Below are 13263 nucleotides of genomic sequence, written 5' to 3'. Positions count from 1 at the left end.
ATTTAAAGTTCTTGTTGATCCCCTATACTCCTAGTCAGACATTACGGCCCTAGTGAGAAAAATGTGTTGCTGGTTCCCTCTCCCAAAGCTGCTTACTAAGGACCCGTCGTTGAGCATTTTTAGTTTTTGCTCCATTTTGTTAGAATGCCTTGCCCACCGAGATGAGCGAGATTAATGAAAATAGTGAAGTTTAGAAAGCAGCTTAAGATATTACTTTTTCAGGAAGCTTTTAATTATTTAGTTTTTTTTCAATTGTATTGTTATAAATTTGTATTTTAAGACTGTGTAATGCTTCTCTGTTCTCCCCTTAGCACTGTTATGTTCCAAGTGGACAATAAATAATTTAATAAATGAAAAAATACAGTGATTCCACCTCCTTAGATTTATTACAGAATAGGTGAAGCTACAGTTGTGAAAGTTCAGAGCAATCTTCAGTACAAACAAGTTAGCTTTACAAGAAGTGGGCATGGTGAAATGTTGGTGACAAAAAAAAAGTTTTTACATTTTTATAATCAAGTAATGAAACTAATTGGACTTCATTCACCAAAATTTTATATTCTGGGAGAAAATTCAGAAATTCTTACTTTAGATATAACATTTAGCTTACAACACTTCCTTATAAAAAATCTGTTTAGCAGTCACATTGCTTAGATTTTAAAGAAATCTCTTCAAGCTTGTATGACCTTTGCTAATATTAAAGAATTGAAAACAATTGTTTGTATCTTTACATAAGAATGTTTATTACAATACAGGAGTAAGAATATACAAAAGATAGGACTAACAATACAGAAACATTTCTCTGAGTCCCTTCATTATGACTGTAGCCAAATTAATAGGAATCCTTGGCTGTGTCTTACAGCAAACATAATTAAGGAAATGAAATATAGCCAATATGTTCACTACACTGCATAAGACAACAAATGTTTGCAAAAGCTTCAAATGCCAGACAAAACTGGTTGAAATATTTAATTTCATTTGTAATATTTTATTGTTCAATGAGAACTCAGATATTACAGGACATTCAAACACTGAGCTAAATACAGAGCATCAAAGACAATAAGTAGAGTCATATGATTATACCAGCTTAGACAAAAAATAAAGGCTTGTCATGCTAAACAAATATAGATATTTTCACATTCACTGACATCTCTCTTAAAGATACTGTAACAATGGATTACAGAAGGTTGCTAGTTCAACATTAGGTATCCATGCAGCCAAAACACTTGCCTACCTACATTCAAATTTCCTTCAATATGAAGAGTAAAGCGATGATGCCACTGATCCCTGTTTAATTTTTGCAACATGAATACAAATGTAGGGAAAAGTACCATGGCATGATACAGAAATGCAACCAAATATTTTATCTGGCGTTCAATTAGATGCATTTAATTTATCATTACTTTGCTCTAATGAATGCTCTAAGGAAAATACATTTTATCACTATTTTAGTCAAACATACTCTGCAACAAGCAACTTGAAGTATAATAACAAAACAAAGTCTAAATGTACTTTTACAAAGTGATATTTCCAGTCAATATTATTAAGTCCAAGGGACATGCTGCATAATAATAGGGCATGCTTTGTAATTCATTTGGTGGTTAATTAAAAAAAAAAAAAAGAAGCTACTAGCACCAGTCCTGTTTACAGTATACTGGGAAAAATATATTTTCATACCACATTTGTTACAGTATGCACAGAAAAATGTTTCATTGCAAAGGGAACAAACAAGGTGGTACATTGTAAAGGTGTTTCAAAATGTTGATCCTTTTGGGCAACCAAGCATACAAAGTCATATGGTGTATTTGTTTCTTCTAACCCTAGAGAGTTTTTGCAGTATTTATACTATTCAAGCACAGTATCCTTACTTAAAGGTACATGGATGGGAAAGAATGAAAAACCCATCCATGAACTTATTATCTTTGTCATATTCTTTTGAGTTTAATCAATCTAAGAGTCAAGTTTTCAACTATTCTAGCTAATGTAGAAAGGTCACAAAGTTTTTGTGTGAAGTTGAATGCCTGGTCACCCATTCAGAACAGTAATCCATATAACAATTTAATTAATGTTATACTACACTGGAGATTAATTACTTGAGCCATAGCAAGGAATGTTCACAGGAGCGTGGAAATCTTTTCTTTCTTGATCAATTTCTTAAAATAGGATTCTTCATCAGAGGCTGAAAAGAGGAGGACTGTACTGAAGTATAATTTTCCATTACTGTATCTTTTAGGAAAAAGATATATTTTTTTAAATGTCCCATGCAAAAATATAAACAATCAGGTTATGAATAACACTCTGAACTGCTGAATGTTGACTGATTTGCATCTTAGTATAGAGGAATTGCCAAAAAAAATCATTTACAATATACAATGCTATAGTAGAATAAACATGGTTTAAATATGGACTTTAAATAAACATATTTCCTATCAACTCTTTATTTCACTTTTTTAAATCAAATTCAAAAATACTTTTTTAAACAAAAGAAATATTTAACCTATTTTTCCCATTTCATTCATTATAATAGTCACTCTGAATAGCTAAAATTTCTTTCCTTAATGAGACAGGTGAAAAGTGCAATGAACTGAGGTGTAACATTTTAAACCAAATAGGTAAAGGTCATCCTTTGCTAGTTTGGCTTTATGTCAGCTCTAAAGGGCATATTTGACTTCAGAGGAAAAAAAAACATTTATGATATTCTATTAAAAGGTGATTTCATATTATTTCCCTTGAGCATGCTATATTTAATTTTCTAATGTCCCATAACTAGTGTTGGCCATTTCCTTAGTTTTATTGTATTATACAATGAGTGAGACCATCAGTGACAGATATCTAATAAAATCTAAATAATGATAACTATGGCATTGACATTTATAGGAACATTGATTATATTATAAGTACTGGCTTAAAGAAATATATTGCATAGAATGTTGTGGTTATATATTGTATAGGTCATATGTTATGTGTGTTATTATTGTTGTTCAAAGTTAATGTTTTATTAAGAGTGTTTCTTGTTACCCATTATGAACAAAATTGGAAACAGAAGGATATAAATATTTTTTAAAAATTCAAATAAATAAAATGTCCTCTATAGCTCCTATATAACAGGTTTCCTATCATATTCACACACAAAATATTCTTACTGCATAACAGTACTGGATGTAAATGAACACAATTGTCTTTATTTTCATTGTTAAGTACTCTCTAAAATTCTTATCCACATTGCTTTTATGCAGGGTTCATACAACATATAAAATGACATTGCCTTTCAATGAAACTGATTTTTTTCTGCTCATTTCTTAATTCATTTAATTTTTTTGTTTTAGAAGTCTTTTTTTCTCCTTCTGTTTTGGGAATCTCAGATTAACTACCAGAACACCCTGATAAATTGAAGTTTACCTTTGAGAATTATTTTGCTCATTAATGTTAAAATAAAAACTCTCCAAAAATGAAAAGTAACATAAATATTTTTTTCCTCCAATGAATGGTAAGAACTTGTCTAAAGTAGCATATACTATGTGGAAGCAAAGAGCAGAAAATGTTACTTGTATATTCAGTGAAACACAGCTGGTTATGCATTCTGCTGAATATACTTGGATAAAGTCCAAATTATCCATATAAAGTTATCTGGATAACTTTAGAACTGCTCTCTGACATAACTAGACTTACCCAAACTTGCCCCTAGATTCATTAAAATGCCAGAATTTTTCATGGCTAAACCCATGATAAGGGGAGAGGGAGAGGGAGAGAGAGAGAGAGAGAGATTCTTTATAAGGGGGGGGGAGTATAGTTTTCAACTATTTATATCACTATAGGAGGGCCAGCTAATAACTTGAGGTGAGGTTTTGGTGGTGGTTTAGGGTTTTGGGGCCAGTTTTACATACAGAGTGACATGTATGAACAGCATAGTACACCGAGGTGAAGATTTGACATCATTTGGAGTGAGGAGTCTCACAAAGATGAGATTTCTACAATGTTCTCTCACCTTAGCTTGATAGTACCCTGGTATAGCATCCATCAAGGTAGGGTGAGAGAACACTGTAGAAATCTCATCTTTGTGAGACTTTCCTCACTCCAAATGACATCTAATCTTCACCGAGGTGTACTATGCTGTTCGTATGTCTCATTCTCTATGTAAAAGCCCCTAAACCCTAAACCACCACCAAAACCTCACCGTGAGCTATTAGCGAGCCCTCCTATAGTGATATAAATAGTTGAATACTGTGAAGGCTTCCCTAGAGGCTCTCTCTCTCTATTTACTCCACTCCACTCTTTCTCCCTCCCCCTAAACCTAAAAATGGCCAAAATGCAATTTGCGTTCTTTATTGCAAATTGTGTAACAGCCCTTTTGGGCATTTCGCACAGCTTAACGCCAGGAAAAAAGGTGTAGTTATTTCCAGCGTTAAAAGCATGCAATAGCATGCTTTACACTATCACACAGTGCAAAAATGCCCTTCATTTTCATTGATCCTGCCCAAACCCTTCCCCAATCCCATCCCTTCAAAAAATGTGCATTCATGCCACAGGCTACCATTAATATCACATGCATTATGGCATTACCGTGGGCGTAAACGCCATAACACATTTTGATGAATGATCCTTTTAGTTAGTTAATGGTGAGTATCAATGTTATCCTGTTATGTTATCTAGATAAGTTAGTTCTACCCTGGAACACCTCCAGTTTATCCAGTTCTTTTTAATCTGACTAGAAACTTACTGAGATAAATCAACAGCATTTGCTATGGTGGGAAATTCATATCCTACAGTTTGTCTGGATAAGTCTGAACTTAGCAGGACAAACCAGTTTGAATGTGGACCTTGTGGCTGTTATTTCCACCCTCCAAAATCTAGAAGGCTAAAGTGGAATACAGACTTAGGGGAATTTACAGATGTCAAAAGAAGCCAAGATACAACTTACCATTATTGTAGTTACAACTACTGTTCTGTTCTCTATGGCAAAGGAGTCATTTCCAAACAGAGGCTCATGCTGAATCAAAACAAGCTTATCCATATCATTCCAGTAACCAATCTGTAATAGAAGATTGACATTTAATCTAACATGACTCATATTAGTGATATTAATGGGATAATTTATGGCTACTCACTTTGATAACAAGTTCAAAGAGATCTGCAGTTATTTTGAATTTAGTGTGGGGCATATAGATCCATTGGTAAGCCCAGATGCACCAAATCAAATAAGGACAAGATAGAGGAGGTATCTGAAAATTAGCAGGTTGATAAAATTCAAGCAGAAGAAATGAACCCTGCACAGTGACGGAAGTGGAACTAGTTGTAATTTTCTCATATTACTGATGATGGTTTAAGTGTCATCATGAGTTAAATGTAGCCTATTGTTTATAGTTGGGATCCTTGTCCTTCTGCTTTAATATATACAGTCAAAAATAGTTAAGTAGGCATCATCCAATATCATTATCATTTGGAGATTTTTCCAGACAATTGAAAGAAAGATGTGGTAAGACCTATACTAAAAAAAATGGCATTAGGTCCTTCAGTACTGAACTAGTATAGACTAGTCTCAAACTTGCCTTATCTTGGCAAAGTTATTGAGAAGGCTGTAGTCCTATAACTGATGGAATTTTTAGTGGATGCTATGGTATTAGACAGTTATCAATTAGGATTTAGAAAGTATTGCAGAGACATCTTAGTGTTCCTATTAGATGATCTGCATTATGAATTAAAGTACATGATATAGTGGTGATTTTCCTTGATATTTCAGCTGCCTTTGATATTATAAATCATAATCTGCTGATTACTCAGTTGAAGGCAGTGGGAAGAGAGAACTGTTATGTTGGTTTGCATTGTTGCTTCAAAGTGGAATCTATGCCCAGGGGGTTAACTTGTGGAGTTCTATAGGGTTCAGTCCTTTTGGCCTGCTATAATATCTATATTGTACCATTTTGTGGTATCAAATGGGTGATAGGATCAAAATACTAATCCTTGCAGATGACATTCATATCATTGATCCTTTGACAAAGGGTGGTAAGGAAGAAGTAAATAAAATCTCTGCTTGTATAGGAGTTACAGCAGAGTGGTTTAAGGATCACTAGCTGAGGCTGAATCTTGGGTGGGCAAAGAGAGACCTCCAGATATATGTGCAGCTATTGTTATAGTAGGTTACATGGAATTTTTTTTTTTTAAATTTAAATTTTTATTGAGTTTTCAGAAATCATGACATAACACTGTCATTTTCAGAACTGAGTGACTACAACAATTCAATTATACAAAGAAATATAAAGATTTAACATAATCAGTTTTCCTGTAAGCACTCAAAGTACAATGAAACTGGTGAATTCAGCCTTACATTGAGCAATAAAACAAAAGCAAATTTAAATCTATACAAGTACTGGTACTAATAACCCCATATCATTTCAACCTGCGGTTATCTTTAATCATGAGTTGCTACCCCCCAACAAATTCTTTGCTTCTAGGAACTTTTTTTAGATCTGAGGGTTCATAATAGACATAATTTACGTCATTTAATTTTAAAATACATTTACTGGGATACCGAACTATCATCTGTGCCCCCACCTTACCTGCTAGTTGTTTAAAAGCCAAAAATTCTTTTCTTCTACTTTGTGTTAATTTTGTTACATCTGGAAAGATCCATACCTGTTGGTTATAATATTTCACAGATCTATTTCTCAAAAACAATTTAAGCACCATATCTCTATCTGATGGAAAAATAAATCTGACATGAACTATTCCATGTTGTTGATTTTGCTGTTCCACTTGATCTTTATCTTTATCTTTCCCCCCTCTTTCAGGTAGAAAATATATTTTTGCAAGCGGTGGGAGGGATTCTTTCGATATTTTTAATACTGTTCCAAGGTATTGCTTAAATTGTTCTTGAACAGAGATTCCTAACACCTGGGGGAAATTAATTACCCTCAGGTTCAGGTATCTCAGATCGTTCTCTATTCTTTCCATTTTAATATGATTTTTCAATTCTCCTTGTAGTAACCCAGTCTGTATTTTCTCTATTTTTGAAATCCTCTGATCCAAGTCCCTTATTTGTATCTTCTGTGAGTCATTCTGTTGCTCTATGTTCAGCATTCTTTTATTAACATCTGTGACCACATTTGTAAGTGTGGCAATAGACTTTTCCCAAAACCATTATAGCAGTCCAGACGCTATCTAATGTTATTTTAGCTGGTTTCTCTAAATTATGAGGTATAGCAAACTCTGACCCCAAGGTTGCAGCTTTTATCACTCTCTTGTGTATACTGCCTCCTTCTCCTTCATCTATTTCCCCGGCTAGGGGAGGTGAAGGCATAACCGGCGCTCCCGGACTTAAAGATATTAATGAGGCAGGTGATCCCTCCTTCTGCTCAATAGGAGGGATTACAGCGCCTCCTTCTTCGGGAGTAATATCTGGGGCTGGGTTAAAATACTTTTCAATTTTAATCTGAGAGGAGGTCGCTGGAGAGGAGGTAGTTATAACCTCCCTTAGTTTCCCCTTCCGCTTTGTGTGTGGCATTGCAATATACCACAAGGAAATAAGGTCAAGAAACTAAAGAAAAGTATTGTCCCGACCAGTAACATGGAATTTAAGTCTTGGGTTGGACACTGATCTGTCTGTAGATACCCATATCTCCAAGTGGTAAAATTGACTTTTCACCACCTATATATTGTCTATCAGCTGCAATCATATCTATCTCCACTGGATTTAGTAATAGTGATTCAGGTGCTGATATTAGCAAGGCTTAATTATTGCAATTTTGTATATATTGGTCTTCCCTAGTTTTCAATTAGGAGAATACAAATAGTCCAAAATAGAGCTGCTAGGGTTTTGGGAAGCACAGATATCATGTGTCTCTATTGCTGAAAAGCTCCCATTGGCTTCCAGTGGCCTAAGGATCAAGTTTAAGATTCTAGTCCTAATCATTATTTATTTATTTAAATGTTTTATATACCATCATTGCATGTGAGAATCACTAGATCATAAAGGTTTACAGGTAAAACATTCATAATTATAGTGAGTGTTACAAGGTGAACAAACATTCATAATAAACAGAAGTATTGTAATGGTAGACATATAACATGAAAACATAACTAGATTATAGGGGTATGCTGGGGGGGGGATATTGTTCAAAACTTAATTAGGTTATCTGAGTCATGGGGAACTGGGAGTTTCTGTAGAGTAGAAGGCATTATTGAATAGCCAAGATTTTAACTCGCTCTTGAATTTCTTTTTGTCCAATATTGTTCAAAGTTCCTCTGGCATGGCATTCCATAATTTTGGGCCAGCAATTGATATCATGCTATCTCTAGTTTGTGGTAGTTGAGAATTTTTTAAGTTAGGGATTTCTAGGAGGCCATTGTTCTGTGATCTGAGAGTTTGCGGGGGGTTGGGAGGTTTAAATATTATTCCCAGCAAATCATTGTTAATCTTGTTGAATATTATTGTTAGAACTTTATAATGTATTCTTGACTGTATAAGAAGTCAATGCAGATCCATCAGTTTTGGGGTGATGTGGTCAAATTTCCTTGCTCCAGACAAAAATCTAACTGTGGCATTTTGCAGCAGTTGTAGAGGTTTTAAGTGACTTGCAGGAAGACCTAGAAGTAAGGAATTACAGTAATCCAGGTTTGATAATATGAGAGATTGTAATACTATTCTGAAATCTGTTGTGTTTAGTAGAGGTTTCAATCGGCTCAGAATACTCAACTTGTAGAAAACATATCTAATCAGTTTGCTTATGTGGGCTTTCATTGTTAAATTTTCATCGATTTGGACCCCAAGGTCTCTCACTTGGATTGCTTGGATTAATTGGCAGATTCTGGGATATAGATTTTGGTGGGTTGAGGCTCAACCAAATTATTTCAGTTATTTTGGAGTTCATTGATAGTTTCCATTGCGCTAGTTTTTCTTTTATTTTAATAATATATTCAGAAATTAATGATTTTTAAAAATGTTTTTGTTAGAGGAATATAGAATTGTAGATCATCCGCATATAGGAAGAAGTTTAATCCCAGGTCTGTTAGTAATTTGCATATGAGCAGCATGTATATATTAAATAATGTTGCTGATAGTGCTGAACCTTGTGGTACACCTGTTGTGCTTTAGAAGGTGTTGGACAAGTGATTGTCGAGTTTAACTTGGAATGATCTATCAGTGAAGAATGAGGTGAACCATTTTAGCACATTTCCATCAATTCTGATGTTTTTTTTAGCTGTATGCATAGCAAGTTATGGTCAACACAGTGTTGAAGGCATTTGTTAAATCAATCAGGACTAGGCAGTATGATTTGTTAGAGTCAAAACCCAGTAATATAGGATCAGTTATGGACTGAAGAAAAGTTTCTGTTGAGTGATTTTTCTGGAATCCAAATTGGTTGGGATATAGTGTCTTTTTGTCTTCAAGATGATTCTCTAATTGGGTAAGGACTGCTTTTTCTAGAATTTTCGCAATGAAGGTTAAGTTGGAGATTGGATGATAGTTATCCCAGTCATCAGATTTTCCAGATTTATTTTTTAAAATTGGTTTTATAACTTCCTGTTTTAGACCTTGGGGCACATAACCTTCCGCAAGGGTAAGGTTGACTAGTGCTGTGATTGTAGGGGTTATTGACTGGTCTACTTGTTTCAGCAAGGTGGCTGGTATCGGGTCAAGGGGATGTGTAGCAGATTTTAGTTTGGCTTTGATTCTGCTCCAGCTTCGATACTCTGGCACATGATGACCGTTTATCTTGTGTAGATAGATCTTCTGTTGCTACAAGAGGTTAGGATTAAGAGATTTGCTGTTTCAGAATTTTGATATTTTCTGTTAGTGCTGTTACATAGACATTACATAATGTTTTTGTAAATTTAATGTTTGTAGTCTGGAGTGAAGAAGGGTCTAGACTTTTAATTGTCTCAAACAAGAGTTTTGAATTGAATACTATTCCATGTATATGTTTAGCATAATATTCTTTTTTTGATTTGTTTGTTAGAGTTCGGTACTGGGATATATATCTTCTTAGTGTTTTTAGGGTTTTTTTCACTATCTTTTTTCTAGCTTTCTTAATAGTTTTTTGACTCTTTCAGTTTTTCATTATACTAGGGTTTCATTTTTCTCTGATTTTCTTTATTTTTGTTTGTAGTTTTTGTTTGGATTGGTCTATATTCATCTGCAATTATTAAGATGAAGAATGGTGTAGGGATGACTTATTTTATAGATAAGCATATCCTGTATGAGCCTGGCCATACTCTGAGGATAATGAATGAAGAGCTGTTTGTTAAATATACCAAAAAAAAGGAGAGTCATTTACAGAAACCTAGAAATGGAGTCTTGTCATTTGTGTCCTCTGCATTGTGGTTTAGTCTCCTGAGTGAAGACTGGCCTCAGAAAGATGACCTTACCTTTAGGAAAAGAGTCAAAATGTGGCCAAGCATTTTATTCAACCTATTGAACAGTATTGAGTATTTTATGGAATTGGATGAGCTAAGGTGAGTTAGGGAGAGGGAAGGTTTCTGGAACAGTAGTATGGTTTGATGTTTTCTGCTCTGTAACCTTTCCAACCTAATTATGATATATGGGTTGTTAATATTAGATTTTTATGATGTGGATTTTATATGTAAATATTTAAAATGTAATTTTGTATGATATAAATTGCTCAAAGCATCTCAATGGAGCAGCAATAAACAAATGTAAATAAAAATAAAATATTTGCAAGCTTTTTACATTCAAGTTACTTCACTAAATAAAAAAAAAAAAATCAGCCTTTTAACTTGAACACAGGATTACCCCCAGGCCTTATCAAGAGTTTAATCATCCCCTTGCAGGTCATTACCAGATAAATAGTGAATATACTAATAAATTTAAAGGACTCAAACTGTACACATCCCTACTCCCAAAGCAATCTAAACTTAACTAGGAACTGAACAAAATTAAGATGAAGGAAGCAGTCTAGCAGCAAGAGGGGGGCCTTCCAGTCTTTTGCACTGAGTGTCACGTGTATGAGTTTTTACCTGCCAGAGAGAGGGTGTATGTGTGCACCTGGTGCTGTCTCTCAGTGAACGAGTCCAATCACTGGAGGCTAGAGTGGCAGACCTGGAGGAGCTGAGGCAGACAGAGAGGTATATAGATGAGAAATTCAGGGACTTGGTAGCCCTGGTGCTGCTTTGGAGGAGGAAGATCTCCTGGTGCAGCAGAAAATGATCCTGTAGCAAGGACCTGCATTTCAGGTTATGTATTATCCTCTCACAATAAGGATATGTCTCCTAAGGGTTAGGTCAGTCACCATAGTCGATGATTCAATTATTAGGAATGTAGATAGCTGGGTGACTGGTGGGCATGAGGATCACCTGGTAACATGCCTATCTGCTGCGAAGGTGGTGGACTTCACGTGTCACCTAGATAGGATTTTAGACAGTGTTGGGGAGGAGCCTGCTATCATAAGACATGTAGGCACCATTGATGTAAGAAAATGTGGGAGGGACATTCTGAAAGCCAAATTTAGGCTCTTAGGTAGAAAGCTGAAAACCAGAACCTCCAGGGTAGCATTCTATGAAATATTTCTTGTTCCATGGCAGGTCCCCAGAGACAGGCAGAGCTCCAGATTCTCAATGCGTGGATGAGACGATGGTGCAAGGAAGAAAAATTCAGTTTTGTAAGGATCTGGGGAACCTTTTGGGGAAGGGGGAATCTTTTCTGAAGGGATGGACTCCACCTTAAGCAGGGTGGAACCAGACTGCTGGCGCTAACCTTTAAAAAGGAGATAGAGCAGCTTTTAAACTAAAACAAAGGGGAAAGCCGACAGTCACTTAGCAGTACATGGTTCGGAAGGAGGTATCTTCGAAGGATACTAATGAAGTATTAGAATTAGGGCATCCCAATAGAGAAGTTCCAACAATAAGAAAAGTAATCTATGTGCCTATAAGTAAAGAATCACCTGAGCTAAATGATTCCAAATTATCTCTCACAACTGAAAAGCAGAATGTTAATACAAACAAAAAACACACTTTGAAATATTTGTATGCTAATGCCAGAAGTCTAAGAAGTAAGATGGGAGAGGTAGAGTGTATAGCAGTGAATGATGACATAAACCTAACTGGCATCTCAGAGACATGGAGAAAGGAGGATAATCAATCAGAAAGTGCTATACCTGGGTACAAATTATATTGCAATGATAGAAAGGAGCAACTTGATGGCAGGGTGGTGCTTTATGTCCGGGATGGCATAGAGTCCAACAGGATAAAGATCCTGCAAGTGACTTAGGGGTAAATTTTAAGACATTCGCGCTACCCTTAAAGCCTGATCCTTAGGTCGCGGTAACCTATCACGGCCTAGGCCTACGCAAGGCCAAGGCTTCAGCCTGGTCCTAGACATCGGTACCATCCCGACTCTTAGGCCCAGGCTGAAACCTCGGCCTTGTGTAGGCATAAGCTGTGGTAGTTCCCTGTGATCTCAGCCTACACTGTATGCATGGGCCCAGCCTTTGCCCTGGGCCTAGGCCTCGATGTTGGAAACCCCCCCTCCCGAACCAGGTAAGTGGGGCCATGGAGGATCATGGCCCTGTCCTTTTTTGGGTGGGAGGGATGGATAGGAGGCTTAAGAAGTTTCAGGATACCCCATTTCTTTTTTGGGATTTTTTTTTGTTTAATTGTCTATTTCATTTTTTTAATGAAATAAACTAACCATTTAACAAAATGAAATTTGTAGACAATCAAACTCCCAAAAACTAAATGAAAAATGAAAAGAACATTTTTCTTCTTCCCACCCCTAGTAAAGATTGAGAAAGGAATCATTGGGGATGAGGAGAGAGGCTACGGATGAGAGGGAATTGGCTGGGGGTGGGGCATGTGTTTGTATGTGTGAGAGAGAGGGGAATGGGGAGTGTTTGGAGGACGGTGTTCTTCTTTGTGACAGAGAAGGGATTGACCCAGATATGTATATGTATGTGTATATTAGAGATGTGCAAAGCCCGAACCTTTTGGTTTGGGCTTCGTTTTCAGCCTGCCCGCAGTTTGGGCCTTTGTAATTTGGGAGTTAGTGAGCACTAATAGGAGTTAGCGCATTAACCCGAAAACTGAATTTTCCTGAAATTTTGGGAAAATTTGGTTCAGTTTTTGGGTTCCCCGAACTAGGACGAATTAGGCAATTTCATTGAAATTTCCTAATTCGTCCTAAATGATTGTACATCCCTAGTGTATATGTAGATTGGGGTGGAGGTTAGAGAGGAGACGAGGATGCACTAGAGAATTGCACCAGAGCAGTGTAGAGAACCTCCCTCCCCCACCACAAATGGGATCCTTGTTCCTTTG

General features: G+C 36.0%; 1 protein-coding gene across 4 annotated transcripts in view; it reads right to left on the bottom strand.

Annotated features, from left to right (window-relative positions):
- GRIA4 (glutamate ionotropic receptor AMPA type subunit 4) overlaps nucleotides 1–13263 on the bottom strand; it is a 690840-nt gene that overhangs the window by 150905 nt on the left and 526672 nt on the right. For 3 of the 4 annotated variants that reach the window (XM_029602429.1, XM_029602431.1, XM_029602428.1), the window contains one exon: nucleotides 4916–5026. In XM_029602429.1, the coding sequence (XP_029458289.1) occupies nucleotides 4916–5026 (111 nt within the window). Of the gene's footprint in view, nucleotides 1–684; nucleotides 2177–4915; nucleotides 5027–13263 lie in introns of those variants that run through there. The other variant, XM_029602430.1, reaches the window with a different exon arrangement.

This window comes from Rhinatrema bivittatum, chromosome 5 (assembly GCF_901001135.1).
Source record: "Rhinatrema bivittatum chromosome 5, aRhiBiv1.1, whole genome shotgun sequence".
Lineage (NCBI taxonomy): Eukaryota > Metazoa > Chordata > Amphibia > Gymnophiona > Rhinatrematidae > Rhinatrema > Rhinatrema bivittatum.
Note: the sequence above shows the minus strand (reverse complement) of the source record. Positions and strands in the feature narration are given on the sequence as shown.